Below are 17391 nucleotides of genomic sequence, written 5' to 3'. Positions count from 1 at the left end.
AAAAGGGTGAGATTTTTAAGGGTGGTTGACAGAGCTAAGTGACCAATACTTAATGAATTTTGATGGGAGTCTCACTCCTTACTGCACTTTTTTGAGGTGCGCATGAGACTATTGGAACTGAGAGCCATTGGAAAAATGACTCAAATAATGTGAAGGAAGGCTGTGCAAAACTTTGGGTGCTGATTTGATTTGGAGAAGATTCAGCTCGATTTTGTGGCCAAATCTCTGAATTCGAATCGAATCAGGAGACCAATTAAAAGGTCCAAATCGATTCGGTAAAGATTTGGAGAGCTTTGACAGTTCAGGCAGTCCCTGCCCACTGCAGCAGGGAACTGGACCCAGACTCCATGCTGGTACGTAGGGCAGTGGTCTCCAAAATTTTTTTGATCGCGCACCCCATCAGTAAAAAATTTTTGAGCATGCACCCACAATATATGAATGAGGGCACCACTGTCAACCCCTCCATGTTGTGGAACTCTCACTCTTCCCTCAGGATACCTCGCATTCCATACATGACACGTGACCGTCTGACATACAGACTGAGTGAGGGCGCCAGTGTCAATCTGTATATTAAATATTAGTAAAGCTTAATTTCTTTCTTATTTTTTTAGATAAAAAATAAATATAAATAGAAGTTCTAGTATTTTCTTCCCGCACCCCAATGGATCATCTTGCGCACCGTGTGCACCCCACTTTGGAGACCACTGACATAGGGGACAGTGAAGGTGGGGCTGGAGGAGAGTGGGAGGGGACCATGGGGGGGTACCCTCCCAGGCCCCATCCCCTGCCTGGTCCCTCCAGACCCTCTGAGTGCCCCCCAAACCCCACCTGCTGTCCCAGCCACCCCCTTGGCTGTCCTGCCTAGTGGCTGGGGGGGGCAATCCCTGCTGTCCCCCAATGCCCCATGCTGCGTGGGGGGCTCTGCCATGAACCTCCAACCCCTGCCCACTCTCCCACATAGCTGCCCTGCCTGCCCCAGCTCCTGTCCCTTTAAAAAAAAAAAAAGAAAAAGGCCCAACTCACTGGCTGCTGCAGCAACCTCAGGCCTTCTGGGGCCTCATGGCAGAGCTCCCATGCAGCACGGGGCAGTGTGGGGCAGCAGGTTCACCCCCCCCCCCAGCAACTGGTGAGTGCCGGGCTTTTTTTTTTGAGAACTGGGAGCTGGGTCTGGTGGGGCAGCCATTGAGAGTGGGTGGGAGATGAGGCCAATTTGTATATTTGGCCAATTTGGCTGCGGCCAAATCTCTGAATCAGATTCGGATGAATCGATTCGGGACAGCAATTCAAATCACCAAATCGAATCACTGTCCCCTGAACCGGCTGAATCCAAATCTGAAGGGAATACCAGCCACTTAGCACAGGCCTAATGTGAAGATATAAACAATAAAAAAGGCTTTTCATTCAATAGAAGAATACCAAAAGCAGTTTTGAGCTGTCATTGCCTTGTCTCTTTGCAGGTGTTTATAACAGTCAGGACAGAATATTTTAACTAAGGGTTTTTAATTCATTTTGCACTTCCCACGTGTGGTAAAAATACAGTGCACTGCAGAATCATATCCAGTAACTAAAGAAAAAGCAAGAGGTCAATGAGGAAACAACCAGCATATGGATAACTTGAGGCCACGCTTCTTAGCACAAAGGATAGCTGTTATGTAGAACAATGCCATATTCAGTAGGCGAAGATTAAGATGAGGTAAATGGCATAAAATGTTAAAGAGGAGCCAGCATACCTGCTTGGAAAAGGACTATGATATTAAAAAAAATAATCTCTGGGAGTGGATGCCATGAATAAGATGCTACCGTTTGAAAGTAATTTTTTCATGGTATTAGAGTCTGACATCAACAGTTTTAAAAGGGATCCAAGTTGAGACCCAATGCAAACATAAAGATGGGGAAGAATTATAGACTACTCAGACCTCCTCTTGATGTAGCACCCTTACGTTGCACTGAACTATGACCCCATGCTCACGACCTGGCCACTACTGAAATTATTTTCAAAAAAGCTGATTAGGGGAAATTATTACCATGCTACTCACCAGACTGCTCTTTGCCTGGCTCCAAAGCAAAGGATGCAGACATGACCCAGACACCATTTTTTTAACTGGTTGGAACGGATGAGCTAAGGGCAGGGTGGACAACAGAGCTTGGTTCTACTTGTATAACCCAAATTGTCACCTAAGCAGGAAAAAGTCAGTAGCTTGATAGTTAGGACACTATACATTCATTGGGCTAGAGAAAAGCAGAAAGACTGACTCAATAGCCTATTAGTTATCGTGCTTCCCTGAGATATTAGAAACCCATGTTCAAGCTGCTTATATGGAGCAGGGATTTGATCCTTACGTAAGTAACATAACAGGTTATTTTGGGCATTTCTCTTATGGAAACCTGTGAAAAGTCTAGGTTTTTTGTCCTGTTGCTACAGAAGAAACTTTCTAAAACCTCAGAAAGGGTCATGAGATATAATTAACATTTCTTGCTCAGCTCTACTATGAGTCCTGACTTTTACAGAATTACAACATGACAAATTTTATCTTATCTTTTCCACAGTGTGTTCCTTCCTGTAACAAGGCAATATTGAGTTTGGTTTGGGCTTGGTGTAAGGAGGACATGCCACTTTGTTTTCCAGTTTATAGGGCAATTTATATCCCAGACATCCCAGGAAGTTAGACTCAGCAGTGTGCTCCTGTTCACCCACTATAACAGCAAAAGCGGGAACGAAAGTTGTTTTCAGAGATGATTGTTTTGTGCACTTTGGGACAATTCAAAGGGCAGTTGTGTCCTGGAAAAGAATTCTGTGCAAATGGCATTGTAGGGGTCTATCTTTGTTGCATTTTGGTAAATCTAGATCAAATTACAACAGGCAGCCCTTTTAGCCCAGCCTGTGCTTTAAGAGCTGGGTTTATTCTGGCTCATGCATCACCACTAACAAATGGCTGGCAATTGAAATTCAACAACACTGTGGATGATGTGCAGAGCAGACAGGACTCCAGCTCAATATTCCAGGGCTGTATTGATTCAACGGGTTTAACAGAAGTAATAGCAACACATCCGATCAGAAAAACGAGCTGACCTAACTCAGGGTGCATGGCGGGAGCGGACTGGTTGAATAAAAATAGTATTATTTTTTGTACTTGTTCTCTGATTGTAACTATATATTTAAAGAGGAATTGCACAATACAGGCATACCTCATTTTATTGCGCTTCGCTTTATTGCGCTGCGCAGATATTGCGCTTTTACAAATTGAAGATTTGTGGCAACCCTGTGTCGAGCAAGTCTATCGGTGCCATTTTTCCATCGGCGCCATTTGGCTCAGATGATGGTTAGCATTTTTTAGCAATAAAGTATTTTTTTAATTAAGGTATGTACATTGTTTTTTAGACATAATGCTACTGCACACTTAATAGACTACAGTATAGTGTAAACATAACTTTTATATGCACTGGGAAACCAAAAAATTCGTGTGACTCGCTTTATTGCGATATTCGCTTTATTGTGGTGGTCTGGAACCGAACCCGCAATATCTCCGGGGTATGCCTGTATATAGATGCAAGACAAAAACATAGGGTAGGATTTACAGAAGCAATCAGTACTGGCCTAGTCCTAGCTCTCATTCCATGGCAGTTTTAACCTGGGTTTCAAAGGAAGCAGAGCTAGGCCATTAGGACATCAAGACATCAGGCTATATTCTCTCCAAAGCCAGCAATGAAGGGTGTACAAAGTCAGCAAGGAGGGTCTACACTTCCTGACCATCCAGGCTTTAACAAGAAGAGGGGCTGCGGGTCCTCTCCACAACTAGAGCACAGTTAAAAGTTGGCCATCTGCTCCTGGGTCCCTGAGCCTGGGATTACAATAGTGGAGCACTAGACTCTAGTCCCGAATGTCCAGGATTACCTCAATCCTTTGGCAAGCCTTCAGCTAATGTTTGCTATAATTGCAATCCAACCCTGTGCAGAAGATCAGCAAAAGCCTTATATGTGCCAAGAGCTCAACTGAAAATGATGTGATGCCTAGCCTTCAGCTGGACCTCTGACTGCAGATGTGAAATTTCAACTGTACTATATTGCCTATTGTACTGGAAGAGTTAGAATTTTTTCCAAGATTAACTTCTTCCCTGCAAAAAACCCCCAACCAACCAAACAAAAAAACCTTGCCAGTAAAAATACTAGAATCAAACTGGGTGAACATGATTTCCCTACCACCTCTCTCTTCAAATGGTGATAAGGGGCAGAGACAAAAAAATCATTTCATATCAGAAAGAGAGGGAGGGAGGGGGAGAGTGCACAACACAAGATACATGACTGCCTGCTTGCAATTTCCCTTCCAAAGAAAAGACAGCTATAAACTGTCCAGGCTGCTGCAGCTGTAATAGAAGAGAGAGGTGTAAATATCTGCCTTACAATGCCGAGGTTATAGCCTGTTTAGAAAATCATCAAATTACTGCTCTATTTCTATAGAGATAGATTTGATGAAGGGAATTTTTCACTTTGGAAAACTACACTGGAGCTTCCTATAATAAAACATCCTCGAGCACCTATAGTAAATGCAGGGCTGACAACTAAAATGTGGAGCAAGGGGTCTGAATTCATAATAGCACCAATTGCTGTTGTTAAAATAAATGTTCTCACTGATTGGATATTTTTCAACAGTGAAAATATATATTTTTTCAACCACATAACAATAGCTCTGTCGGAAGAGTAAAATCCAGTGCTTAGTGCTATACCAGGGATACAGACAAATATAAATAAGTGACCGTGCACAAGGGCATATGCATTATTGGTATACAGCTGTATTTCTAAAGCTGTACTTCCAAGGTCAGTTTTATTTTATTTCTTTCTCTGTTCTGAGTTAATGAGATGTTTACTTGGAAACAGCCTTAGGCCCGATTTTCTAAATGCAATGGAGCACAGATTTCACTGGGAATTATGTGCCTAAATACCTATAAAAATTTGGGCAAAAATATTAAAAGAAGAGGATTTATGAATTCCTCAGTTGTAGGTATCCCTATGGACTGGGCAAGCTGAATGCAGATCCTATAGTACTTTGCAAAACATCCATCATCTTTGATCTTGCAATCTGTGGAGAAACTTGATTGTGCCTTGAAAACAGGAAAGATAGGGGCCTTCTCCTTGGGCAGCTTCTGCTGTCCCATGTATCAGACTGGACTGCCTGCCCCCCTTGCGGTCTGTTTCCTTCTATTCCTGCCATAAAAAAACTGCTTCAGCCCTTATGTGGGTCCAAATGACTACACAGAAATTAGGATCCCTATATGCCATTTATGGAATAACATACTACAAAAAACAAACAAATTAATACATAAAACAAAAGAAATATTCCAGGAGTGAGCTCCACTTTCACTTCTGTATTCCTCCAAAGCTGTCTCTGATATGTCCCCAGTTTTTCAAGAAAAAACATTAAATTTGGCTCAGGGGATTTCAGGCCAGGTGGCTTGCTTTTTTAGTATGGGAGAGTTTAAGTGGGTAGGAACCCCCACTTGCCCCCCGCTCTGCCTCCCGTATGTCACGAGAAACTCATTTTAATCCTAACTACTATCTTTTTATGCATACTCACGGGCCTAATAAAGCCTTATGAATAAATTATATGCTTTTCAGACTCAAGTTTTTCAGAGTGCTAAGAAAAAGTAACAATTTCTCATTACACATCTCGCACCATCCCACTTAAAACTGTCAGGGCTGTGTCCTACACACCTCAGTGGACACACACATTGCAGAATGTCTTCTTAAATCAGAAAACATGGCAGCCACAGGAGATACATGGTAATGCGTGCTCACACGTGGATGAGCCTGGTGTTTTAGGTACCAACAACCTATGATCACTTAACCCACCTGCACCCAAAGTTTAAATTTTAATCAGAAGCACAGAGATATAGTTCTGAAGATGATCAAACAAAAAACCCTAAGTGAAATACCTTCAAAATGACAGCAGGCAATGCATATTGCTCAAACATAAAATGTTATGTTTCCCATTGGTGTCTGTACAGTCAGTTAGAATTAAAGATATTGATTCAAACCGACTCTACTTCAACATTGTAATGACAAGTGCCAACCACTGCAGTTCTCAGGTAAGTATCTATTTAAGATACTTGTATGATCTTGCATTGCCATAGTACAAGAACACTGCAGAATGCATTTCTTTTCACAACACCTTTGTGAGGTAGGGCAGTGCTATTATTCCCAAATTAAAGACGAAGGACCAGGTCATAGAAAGGCTGATCCTAAGTCACTGGCCTGGGGTAACAAAGCAAATCTATGCCAGAGTATGAAGTTAAACTTGAGTGTCCCATGGGCCAAACCAAACCTGGCATTTTACCTACTATAAACCATTGTTCATCTATTTATGTAGAAAACACCAGGAAAATATTCTTTGCACCATTGAACTTTTTTGTCTTTCATTTAGGACAGGATACTGGATTCCATCAGCATGGACGAACTCAATGAAAGCTGAGGGACTCAGCTCCATTTTCCTTAATTTTATGGAAAACAGATGCACACAGGAAAAAAAAAGACTTTCTAAATCCAGAAGATGAGAGCTGCTTTGTAAAGGCATGCACAAAAATGCATATTTGTCTGACATTTTGTTTGTAAGACCTTTACTCTATGAACACTTAAACTTATGAATAATTTTTCTTGTATAAATTCAATGAGCGTAATCATTAGTGAATAGAGGAGTACACACACTATTAAAGTACCAGGACTAGTGCTAGGGTTGACATGGGAATTAAATAATGAATGGGTCTTCTACTAATATGCATAGGTGGTTGCAGGATTAGAATAAAAATAACTATTTATACAGCCATAATTGCCACCAAATACTTGATTCTATTTCCACACATCACTTTGTGACTCACTATCCATTAACACATGAAGCTGTACAAAGAGAGGCACCTTTACCCATTCATTCTGCATGCATGACTGCTGATCTGCATATTCAAATCTGAGATGTGCACATGAAATCCAGGGCCTTGTTACACTTTACACTTGGGCCTTGTTACCTTGTGAGCTGCACAAATGTTGAACGGTGTTAGTGCTAGCTTGAGTATGGAGCAGTCACACCTCAGGCCAGCAAGGACCTAGAGGACTGAAAGGTAAGAAACCCCTGCCGCCCCCCCACCCTTTCAATCTGGGCTTCCCCCCAGGTCTCTCCTGGTTCCCTGCCCTCCCTGTTGAGGTCTCCCTGACTCCTTCACCCCCATCTACTTGCAGCTGCCCAGCTGTCTGTCCTAGGGGAGCAGGCAAGGAAGGGTGCCCAGCTAGCACTGCCGGACTTCCGCCCTTCTTGGGGCTGAGCCCTGTCCACAGCTGCCATACAGGCAGATTAACCCTTCCCTGCCTGCTCCCTTGGGATAGACAGCACAGGCAGCCATAAGTAAGTGCGTGGGAGGGAGGGGGGAGCAGTGAACAGGGACCTGGGGTGTGAGGATGGTGGGAGGGGAGGGCAGTAGGCCCAATCCAGGCCAGCAGGTGAGGGGGTGTAGGTGGGAAGTTTACACCAAGGTGTAGCCTAGAGTGGCTACACAATTTTGGGTGGCTTCTGGAGGTCTTAACCTGGAGTGTCTGTACATTATTGCCTTCAAATGGCTTAAAACACTCATTTTGCAGCTCAAAGTTATGCCACTCTAGGGCAGGATTATCTCTTGATTTGCACAACCCAGCTCCTGTTCCATTACGGTGTCGCCACTCCCCACAGACATGCTGCTCAAATTGAAGGTGTGACTGCTCCAAACTCCAAACTAGCACTAAGCTGATCAACATTTGTGCAGCTCAGGGTGTATGGTATGATAAAGCCCTTAGCATAACACAAGCTGGGTAGTACGGATCAGAGATAATCCTGCCCTGGAGTGGCATCATTTTGAGTGGCATAATGAGTGCTTAAAAGCAGTTTCAGCTGTTAATGTGTGGACAATCCAGGTGTTATGGGCTCTAGGAGCCACCCCAAATTACCGTGTAACAAGGTCCTCATTCAAGTTAGGAAAGTTTGGCCTTTGAAATCTGAACAGACTGTGGTTTTATATGTATTAAAAAAATGAATTAAAAGACCCAATACAAACTAAGCCTCAAAGGAATCCTTGAACTGTATTTTTCTTAATGAATTCTATGATTGATTCTTACTACACAAATAAGGTGCGAGATAGATCATTTAATAAGCATTCTGAGTTAATTGCCTTCATCAAGTGACAATTCATACAAATGACACTATCAAAGGAGTAATAATATCCTTATTGATTAAATTAATCTCTAAAAGACAGCTCAAACAAGTTTAATTAGTGATGCATGACATTATCATGGCCCAATCTGAAAACAACCTTGTAACCCATCCAAATGTTCAAAACGATGACAACAGACACAAAATATGCCTCTGTAAGTTTGTTCATAAACAAACCTCATGGGTAGTTTTTCCAGAGAGTCTTGGTAAATGTCTGTGACCAACCATGAAAATCCATGCAAGCCTTACACACAGAGAAACAGTGTGATGCATATTAAAAGCCAATAACTACCTGGCAGTTCAAATGTTCCTTAAGAGCCGTATCCACAAACAGCTTTTATTTCAAAACAGAAAACAAAACCAAGGGAGTAAAAATTATTAGAGGAAATTTTGGAGGCAGAAGATGTAAATGCAGGTGGGCCACTCAATTAAAAGTCTTTCCCTTGTGGGGTGGCTGTTTAGCTGAGGGAGACTAAGCATTGGATTACAGAATTTGTATGCTTATGTCATTGGCTTGAAGCCTGCCTGCACGGGCAATACACCAAACTTGCTAATGTGTCATGGTATTAGCAGTCACAGGAGAGAGCCTGCCAGACACCTTTGCTCTAAGAGGCAATATTAATGCTGGTATTAAAAAAAAAAAAGAAGAACTGTCAAGACTATTTTGTGTATGGAAAATAGAGTTGTCAATTAACTTGAATTTTTCATCAAAGCATTTTTGTCCCTTCCTGAACCAGGGCTAAAATGCATGCTAAATCCATAGGAGTAAGAGGCCCACATCTACTGTTAAAGCCACTGTAAGTTTGGGGTCCATATCCAAGGACCTTTTCAGTTGTAAAATTAAAATATTGCCAAGTTCAACCCCGATGCACTTTCATGATTGCCAGGCATGCAGGCAGCTCCAGCTCCAGGTTCTCCAGGTACAGTAGCTGTGTTACTAGCTTTGTTGTGTTACCAGCTGTGCTGTTGTCTTTGGAAATAAAGTGGAATTGTTACCATTCTGTAGGTCAGAATGGTAACAAAATGGACTGTTGTGGGAAGTGTTTATTGCATAGGCAAAAAATTATTTGGCAGGGGGTGACTAACTGTGTGCATGCTTGCACGTGAGCCTGCTCTGCCAGTGGGTAAGTCTGCTCCTACCTAGCGGGTAAGTCTGTGGGGGAAGGGGTGGGGGGGGAGGAAGAAAGGCTGTGGGGAGGGGCAGATCGAGGCCCCAGTGGTGAGGGAGAGAGTGGCCCCACTGCAGCTGCCACTGCCTCCAGTGCCATGTGATGCCATCTGCGTTCTGCTGCCAGGCAGGCAGGGGCACGGTGCAGCCCAGCAGTGGCAGGCATGTGGTGTCACACTGCTCCCAGGGAAGCTGCAGTGGGGTTCAAATTGCAGTGTGCAGCGGCAGCTGCCTCCACCAAGGTGTGCACTGTGGTGGGAGCTCCTCCTGTGCCACTGGACGAGCTGCTCGGGCTCCGATTGTCCCACCACCAAGCCCAGCTGGGGCCCCATTCAACCCAGCCCCTGCCCCTGCCTCTGCCCCACTCCCTCCCTCAACGTGGGGGTCTTGATCTGCCCCCCGCAAGCTCCTTCCCCTTCAGAGTAGACTGGTACTTGCCTGCCATGCTGCCAGTGATCCACATTCAGGCTGCAATCATGGCTGCACGCGTGCCCCTCCCCACTCCTGCTGCAGTGGCTTGGAACCCGCAGCTGGGCTGCCTTGTGGCCCAGCTATACCCACTGCCCTGCATATGGGGGTGCTGAACTCCCTTAGCCCCTGCCTATGGTTTATTGCTAACTTTAAGAAGAGGTGATCAACTATATGACCCATGGGCATGGAAAATAGGGTAAGAAAGACCCAGCAGTTAGACAACAGGATAGCAAGGAATATCTATATACTGGAAGATAGATAAATACTGCATTTATTCAAATCCAAGATGAGGAGCCCCCCAAACCCCCATTTAACAAATGGTGAGTAAAAAAATCCTCATCTTGGATAGGAGAAACAATGAGAAAAAATCCTCATCCTGGATTTGAGTAGTGATGAGAAAAAAATCTGCATCTTGGATTTGAGTACAAGGCAGCAGGGTTGCAGCTGCTGCCTGCCTCCTTCCACCTCTGCATGTGGTAGTGGGGGAAGGGGAACAGGCAGCTGGGGAGAAGGTATGGGGGGCAAGGGGAGGAGGTCAAGCTACTTGGATCCTCCACTGCCCACCCCCTCTCCTGCCCCGCCACCTGCCCTGATGCTACCTCCCCCACTACCTGCCCCCAACCAACACTGCTTTACTTACTGCAGGGGAGGGGAAGGGCAAATTTAAGATGACTATCCAATAATTAGATTCTATACATGGAAAATTATAACTTTTTTCTAAATTTTCATGTATAGAATCAAATAACAGGGTAGGGAGGCATCTTAAATTCAGAGTTGTCTTGGATTTGGCTATATACAGTAGATAGATAGACAGATAATGAAAACATTCCATTTGAAATGTTATCCTGAACTCCTCAGCTTAATGGACACTTCTGTTCTCTCTGCTGACAAACAGATTGATGTGAATTTTTTTCATTTTTATACTGGCTTGGGAAGCAAAGTAGTAGACTAGGGATGAGGGGAGAGGATAAACAGAAGATGTAATTCTTTTTGGAGACACTGTAGTGAGATAAAAGGAACTATAATTATACACAGAGCAATATGTACTTCATGCCAGGACCACATTTATTCAACAAGCAGAACACAAGGTAGAAAGATGTTTTCCAGCTTCTAATGAGTAGCAAAGCCCCTACCACCAGGTTTACCTGCAGTCCTTTAAGCATGAATAATTGTTCTGTGGTTGAAAATCACTTAATTAATGTGGAAATGCTCTTTTTTTAACTCATTACAATTCAGTAGATAAAGACCATATATATATTTTATTGGATTTTACGTTATTTTATTATACTATTTTAATATTATATATAATATACTATTTAATATTATATATTAAAATGTCTGGACATTTTAATACCCCAGACTAAGTATATAACCTTTGTCTCTCTAATATAACCTACTTTTTTAACTGCTATTCTTCATTTAATTATACTAGAGTATACTTAATTTAGGCCTTTGCCTGCATTCTGAGATACTCCAGCTTATTTGTCCCTTTGATCTGACTGTAGTTGAACACTATTACCTAATTTTTGTTCTTTAAAAGTAACGTATACATGCAGCCAGGAGCATGAAGCAATTGTTGGTAATCAGAACATATTATGTTGAATAACACCAATTGATTTTCAAAAACAAGGTAGCAGTTGCATCACCATCATTGAGGAAAAAATATACATCTGTGACTTGCGACTTCAGTCAATTTTCATCTGACAATCATTAAGAATAAATCAAGAAGTACACAATTACTTTTCTGATAACTGCCATATTTTAAAAGGTATTAAACAACCAAAAACCAAAGCTTGTTCTATGAAGGCTCAATTTCTAAATGGGTTATAGAGGATTAATACATTATTTTAAAATGATATATTACAGATGGCTTACAGATGGTTAGAAGCATATCAGTTAAATCTGTAAGTAGTTGTAGGCTCAGGTTATTAAAATCTATTGACCAGTTGGATTTTGTAACTGTACACAATTGTCACAGAGGCACTGGGGTGCTCCGTGCCTGAGAGTGAGATAAGGTGAGCTGCCAATCACCGGCAGCCCAGCTGCTGGTTGCTGGGGCAACCAGGCAGGTCATGTGGCCAGAAGGGGGCAGAGCTGGGCCTTTATAAACAGCCCAGGCCGGAACCTGACTAGCAGTTCCCTTCTGGCAGCTGCTAGAGGAGGACCTCTGTGGCAGAGCTGAGCTGGTAGTTGCAACCTTGCCATTCTGCCCGGCTGCTATGATGCCAGGGATCAGAGGACACTGAAGGGAGGTATGGTTAGGAGCCCTGGTGGGGGCTTGAAGTTGCCTTATGAGCAGGGAGGCTCTTTGGTGGTCTTGTTACAGCCGTTGGGCTAGGGTTTTGTTATAGTTACACTGGAGGACCGGGTGAGGCAGTAGGGGTGTGAGGAGGCCTCACAGGAGTGCCCCAGTGGCTTGGGGGGGGGTCCTGGCGCCCAGCAGGGGCGCAGAGAGTGGTGCCACAGTGGGCACAGCGGACGAGTGCCGGAGAAGTGCTTGGTGTGCGGGGGTTGTAACCCCAGCTGCGGCAAGGGCCCCAGAGGGGGGCAGCAGGGCGCGAGAAGCTCGGCAAGGGCCCCAGAGGGGGGCAGCAGGGCGCGAGTGCAGGTCGCAGCACTGGCCCAGAGCCGCCGGTAACAGGGCGCTGGGGTTTAACCTGCCCGGAGGTGCGGGTAAAAGGGCGACAGACCAACTTGGGGGACGCTGGTAAAGGGGTGCCAGTGCCGTGGTAGGCCCAGGTAGGATTGGAGAAGGGCGCCGGGGCATGACGAACCCCAAGGGCGCCAGATCGGTGACAAGCCCGGGGGTGCCAGAGAGGGGCACCAGGGCAGGACGAGCCCAAGGGGCGCCGGAGAGGGTGCCAGAGGGCAAGGGCAGAACAACGTCCATAGAACAGCTGTGAGGCTTGGGGCATGCTGTAGGGGAGGTAGGAGGCACGCATTGCCCATAAGGCTTGGCGGGGGGGTGTTGGAGCACCCTACTTGAAACAGAGGTAACATCAGCGCGGTGTCTAAGGTGAGAGTAGGCAGCTTCCCATCTGAACCTATAAGATCAAAGACATGGCAGGCGAGTCGAGGGTGCTGGACCACCGTGCTAGGGAGTACACGGCCACTCCTAGGCCTCACTCCCTCACAACAATAATTGATTGACCATTTGTTCAGCTATGAAGGGACCTACCAAAACTGAGGAGACAGGTGAGTGATTTGTAGATGTCCACCGTCATTTTTGTGTGTGGTTTTTTTTTTTGTTTTTTGTTTTTCCTCAGTGAGGCCTCCCCATGCCCCTGATTGGTCAAGAGGCCCCAGTGGCAGCCCCACCTCTGACTACTGATTGGTTGAAAGGGCTACACTTGAGACAGCCCTGCCCTTCACTGCTGACTGGCCTAGAGGGCTGTTATTAATGTGGTTTTACCCCTTGCTGACAGGCAGCCCTCTCAGCCAATCAGCAGAAGAGGGATCTTGGCTTCCTTTCTGTGTGCCATGGGAAGGAATTGCTGGCTCCCACTGGGGAGCCAGCACTACATTTTCAGTGAGGTTTTTTTTAAATCTGGTGATTCTGCCGAAAATCATGGGAAATGCTGCTTTTCATAGAATTGACTTCAAATCACAGTTTCCACAAAAAATGCAAAGTTGCAATTTGAGTAGGTCCCTAACTATGAGTTATGTATTAACCCTGTATAAACCTTTTATAGAATAAACCTTAATAAGAAATGCAATTAGTAAGTTGGCACCAGGTACTTTTCTACTGAATTTAGTGGCAAAATTACTCATTGGCTACATTCTGATCACAGGCCCAATTTTTTTAATGGCAAACTCTGTTTACACATAAAAGGCCTACATTATTTGAAGTGATGAGTCAGTTTATCTGCCTTGAGATTCCACTGCCCAGCCTGAGGCACCTTAAGGAGACCAGATTTTTCAGCATTTTTTGCAAGTCAGGCCTCTTTAAAGTACCCTGAATGTTTATTCAATCGAAGCCACCAATGACTATTGAAAATATGGGCCAGAGGGCAGTGTGGACATGGGAGAATGCGATAGAAGAATACAGATTAGAAATTGATGTGGGAGTTTTCAGAGTCTTTCAAACGGAGATATTGGACACTTCCTTTTTAGTGTTGAACAATGTGAAAAACTGTGGTACATACAATTATTATTTATGCCTCAGACATCTCTTCTATTTTTCTAGTCAAGAAGATCAACATCCCATGAATTCACACACAACTGAGTGGATGATCTGAATTATTAATTAGGAGGAAAGTTCTTCCTAAGGTCTCCGTCAATCTCTGAATGACAGCAATTAAATAGCTACAAACTACCCAATGTAGGTACTCAAGAATCAAGATTATTTTGGAATTCGATACCTCAAGCTTACAGAATCCACTGCATGCTGATGTTGCAATAATTACCTCATTGGGTATGGAGCCAAGTGGCATATTTAAAGCCTTTAATTTCTATTCTGTTGTCTAGCAGAGTTTTATTGTTTTCCCCCCCCCGTGGTCAATAACAATAGATTTTATACACTACTTTTGATTTTCTAGCAAAGCAAATACTTTCTGGAAAATCTGTTAAATGACCAGTGATTTTTTTTTTCAACTTTTACAACAGCCTGGTCAACTCAATTTTTCAGCTGTAAGTCAGTCTCAAGTCTCTCCTCATCAGCTGGTTAACTCACAAGTAGTATACTAAGCCATTCATCTCCTTAGACTCTGTTTCTGCACGTTTGTCAGCATTCATTTTTTGGTTTATGGATCATCTTATTTATATAAATACTCAAATCATTAAAACCCATCTAATAGTGTCTACAGTAATCAAGTGATGCTCTGGTTGTAGATACTGTTACTTGGGGTAACATTTTTTTAGATTTACTTATACCCATACATGTATACATCTTATTATGCAACCTTTAATTGCCTTCAAAAGATTATTTAAGGGCTCTAATCTCATATGGTGCATTCAACAATAATAAATAACCCCATTGGCTCCCAGGGAGCTAATTCTTTGAGGAGGATAAACACAAGTTTTCTTGAATAGTGGATTAAAGATTCAACACGCCTAATACTCTCACTGTTCATAACTGACATAGATCAAGTCATTCCATTTGCCTTTTGTAGCTTTTAGATTAAACCTATGACAGGACTGAAGCCCCCAGGGGCAGCCATGATGCCCCCTGATTGCCATGTGACTCCCATGCTGCTCCAGCTCCTAGGGCACACTTCCTCTTTTCTTTCTTGCCATGCCTTTGTTGGAATACTTTGATTACAAAAAAGGGAGGCTTCCCCAGGGTCCCAAAGTAAGCCTTTATCTATTATCAGTCTGGGGGTCCTGCCTGGACCCAGCCTACTCCTGTCCTACCCCTCAGGTCTCTATGTCCTTGTTGGGGCCTTGACTTTTCCAGCCTCTGCCGCTTTACTGTAGCTGGCCCCTTTTGCCTAGAACCACTGCTCCAGACCTGGCTTCTGGGCTTTAGCCTCTGTTTCACCCTATTGGGCTCTAGGTCCTTGACCTGGCTCCTGCCCCTTTCTGGCTTTTGGCCCTTAGCCCCAGGTCTGCCCTTCAGGATGTAGGCCCCTGGCCTGGCTTCTGGCCCTCTCAACTTGTAAGTTCCACCCTTCTTGGGCCCTGGCCCTTAGCACGCTCAGCTTAAGGCTGCCTCTGTTGGCTTTCTAGCCCAGACTTTGGTTGCTACCTGCCTGTGTTATGAGCCCCCAGCAGGGCTCAAAACACCATGTGCCCCTTGGGTACCAGTGTGGCTTGCACCCCTCCCCCTGTCAGGCTCGAGACCTCACATGTCCTGTGAGGTCCTGTGTTGGGCTGGTAGGCTCTCCTGCTGTGCCTGGGCATCCTGGACACCCTCCATGGCCTCCAGACCTCCCCCAATAACCACACACAGTCCTCCAGTGTAAACGCTAATAAAAGGGTAATTAAGCATCTGCTTTAAAACGAACCTTTCCACTCCTTTTGCAAGGTATAGCAACATTTGGCCAGGACCCTTGCTCCTGGGCTCTCGCCTTGCTGTCTCCTGAGTGTTGTGTCCTGGTCGGGATTCCTTCAGCAGCTCATCCCTTCCTGGGAGCTCTGTTCCCTCTGCAGCATGGGTCTGACTCTCTGATTCCCCTCCTACTCGGAGAACCAGTTTTTTTTAATTGCCCAAGCCCCACCTCTTCTTCTCAGGTGCCTCTTTAGTGCCAGCACCACTGTCTCTTGCTAGTCCTAATTGGCAGCTTGTCCCACTTCTGTTTGTACCACGGCTCCACTGCCTCCAGCCCTCCATTTATGTCTGCTGGGGTGTCTGTCCTATTTCTCTCATCCACTGAGGTGCAAATTACCTTTAACTGTGGTTTGTTTTCCCTGCTGTCAGCCCATAATAAGCTGTCTTCCCCAACCTGGGGATCTCCCTGCTGCTGTTTCTCCTTTAAAGTAAAGGGAGCTCTGGTTCCCTGTTACAAAGCCTGGTATGGGAACTTGAGGAGAAGAATGAAAAATATATACCCCCAAATACATAACTTGTCTGCTGGACATTGTGACATATTACCAAAATAATTATAGATTCAGTTCCAGTGCAGATTTCTAATGGGTTTTGGCCATCAAAAAGAAGCTTTGGCCTGTGACAAGTTTTTTTAAATATGCTTTCAAGAAAAGAAATATAAATAATTGGAATAATAGTACAAACCTTAATTCCCAGCTCTATGTTCTCTCCTCCATATACATCCATTCCAGGATCCAAAAGACCTATTTCTCCGAAGAACTTCCTGTTGACAACAAAGGAGCAGCCAATCATTGCTGGGGTCCTGTAGGAAGAGAACAGTAAATTAAACTGGTGCAACATCATCAGCTGTCATTTTCCAGTAGTTCCATAGACTGAATCCATGAAATAGTAAAATGAGTCCTAATCCTAAATGCCACTGAAGACTACATTAAAGCTCCCACTGGCTTCTGTGGTATAAGACTGGGTCTAATGAGCTTACTGCCACTGGCAGGCCCAGTGGCTTCATAGTAGTAAGCACTATTCTTGGCAGTAACTTCAATTTTGGGGCATTATATGACAGAGATTATTTTGCTTGTTGAAGCACAACTGAACAAAATTCAACTGCTCAGCACACTCTTGTGTATGCAATGGAGAGGTAGAAGCATCCTATGGTTAAGGCTCTGAGCTGGGACTTAAGGGCACTTACACACATGCAGGAAGTCTGCTCCTATGTCCCGGAAATCCAGTGTGGTGGAGCAGACTGCTGGAGCACGTAAATTGACACACACTGGCACCATATGTACCAGTGGTGCGCATACCCCTACGCTGACAAAATGGCAATGGTGAGCTTTGAACTAAGACACACTTGATGCGCTTTAGTTCAAAGTGCACTGCTGCCATTTTCTCAGCGCAGGGACACACTTTGCAGCTGATACATGTGACACACGGGTAATTGGCATAGCTTGCTAATTAGAAGTGCCCGGCACCGTGTGGGGACACACACAACAATGCCCTATGAGATTTGCTTTTGATTCTTAGCTCTGCCACATATTTGTGAGGTTTTGG

General features: G+C 44.4%; 1 protein-coding gene across 5 annotated transcripts in view; it reads right to left on the bottom strand.

Moving 5' to 3' along the window:
• Positions 1–17391, bottom strand: part of GALNT17 (polypeptide N-acetylgalactosaminyltransferase 17) — a 339030-nt gene that overhangs the window by 95480 nt on the left and 226159 nt on the right. For all 5 annotated transcript variants that reach the window (XR_016439053.1, XR_016439051.1, XM_090026684.1 and 2 more), the window contains exon 6: positions 16531–16648. Coding sequence is in view for 3 of the 5 variants with exons in the window: in XM_090026684.1 (XP_089882810.1) it covers positions 16531–16648 (118 nt within the window). In the remaining 2 variants the exon portion in view is untranslated. The remainder of the gene's footprint in view (positions 1–16530; positions 16649–17391) is intronic.

The sequence above is a fragment of the Crocodylus siamensis genome, chromosome 13 (genome assembly GCF_052110815.1).
Source record: "Crocodylus siamensis isolate JL-2025a chromosome 13, ASM5211081v1, whole genome shotgun sequence".
Taxonomy (NCBI): domain Eukaryota; kingdom Metazoa; phylum Chordata; order Crocodylia; family Crocodylidae; genus Crocodylus; species Crocodylus siamensis.
The sequence above is the reverse complement of the archived record's forward strand: the minus strand, read 5'-3'. Positions and strand labels throughout refer to the sequence as shown.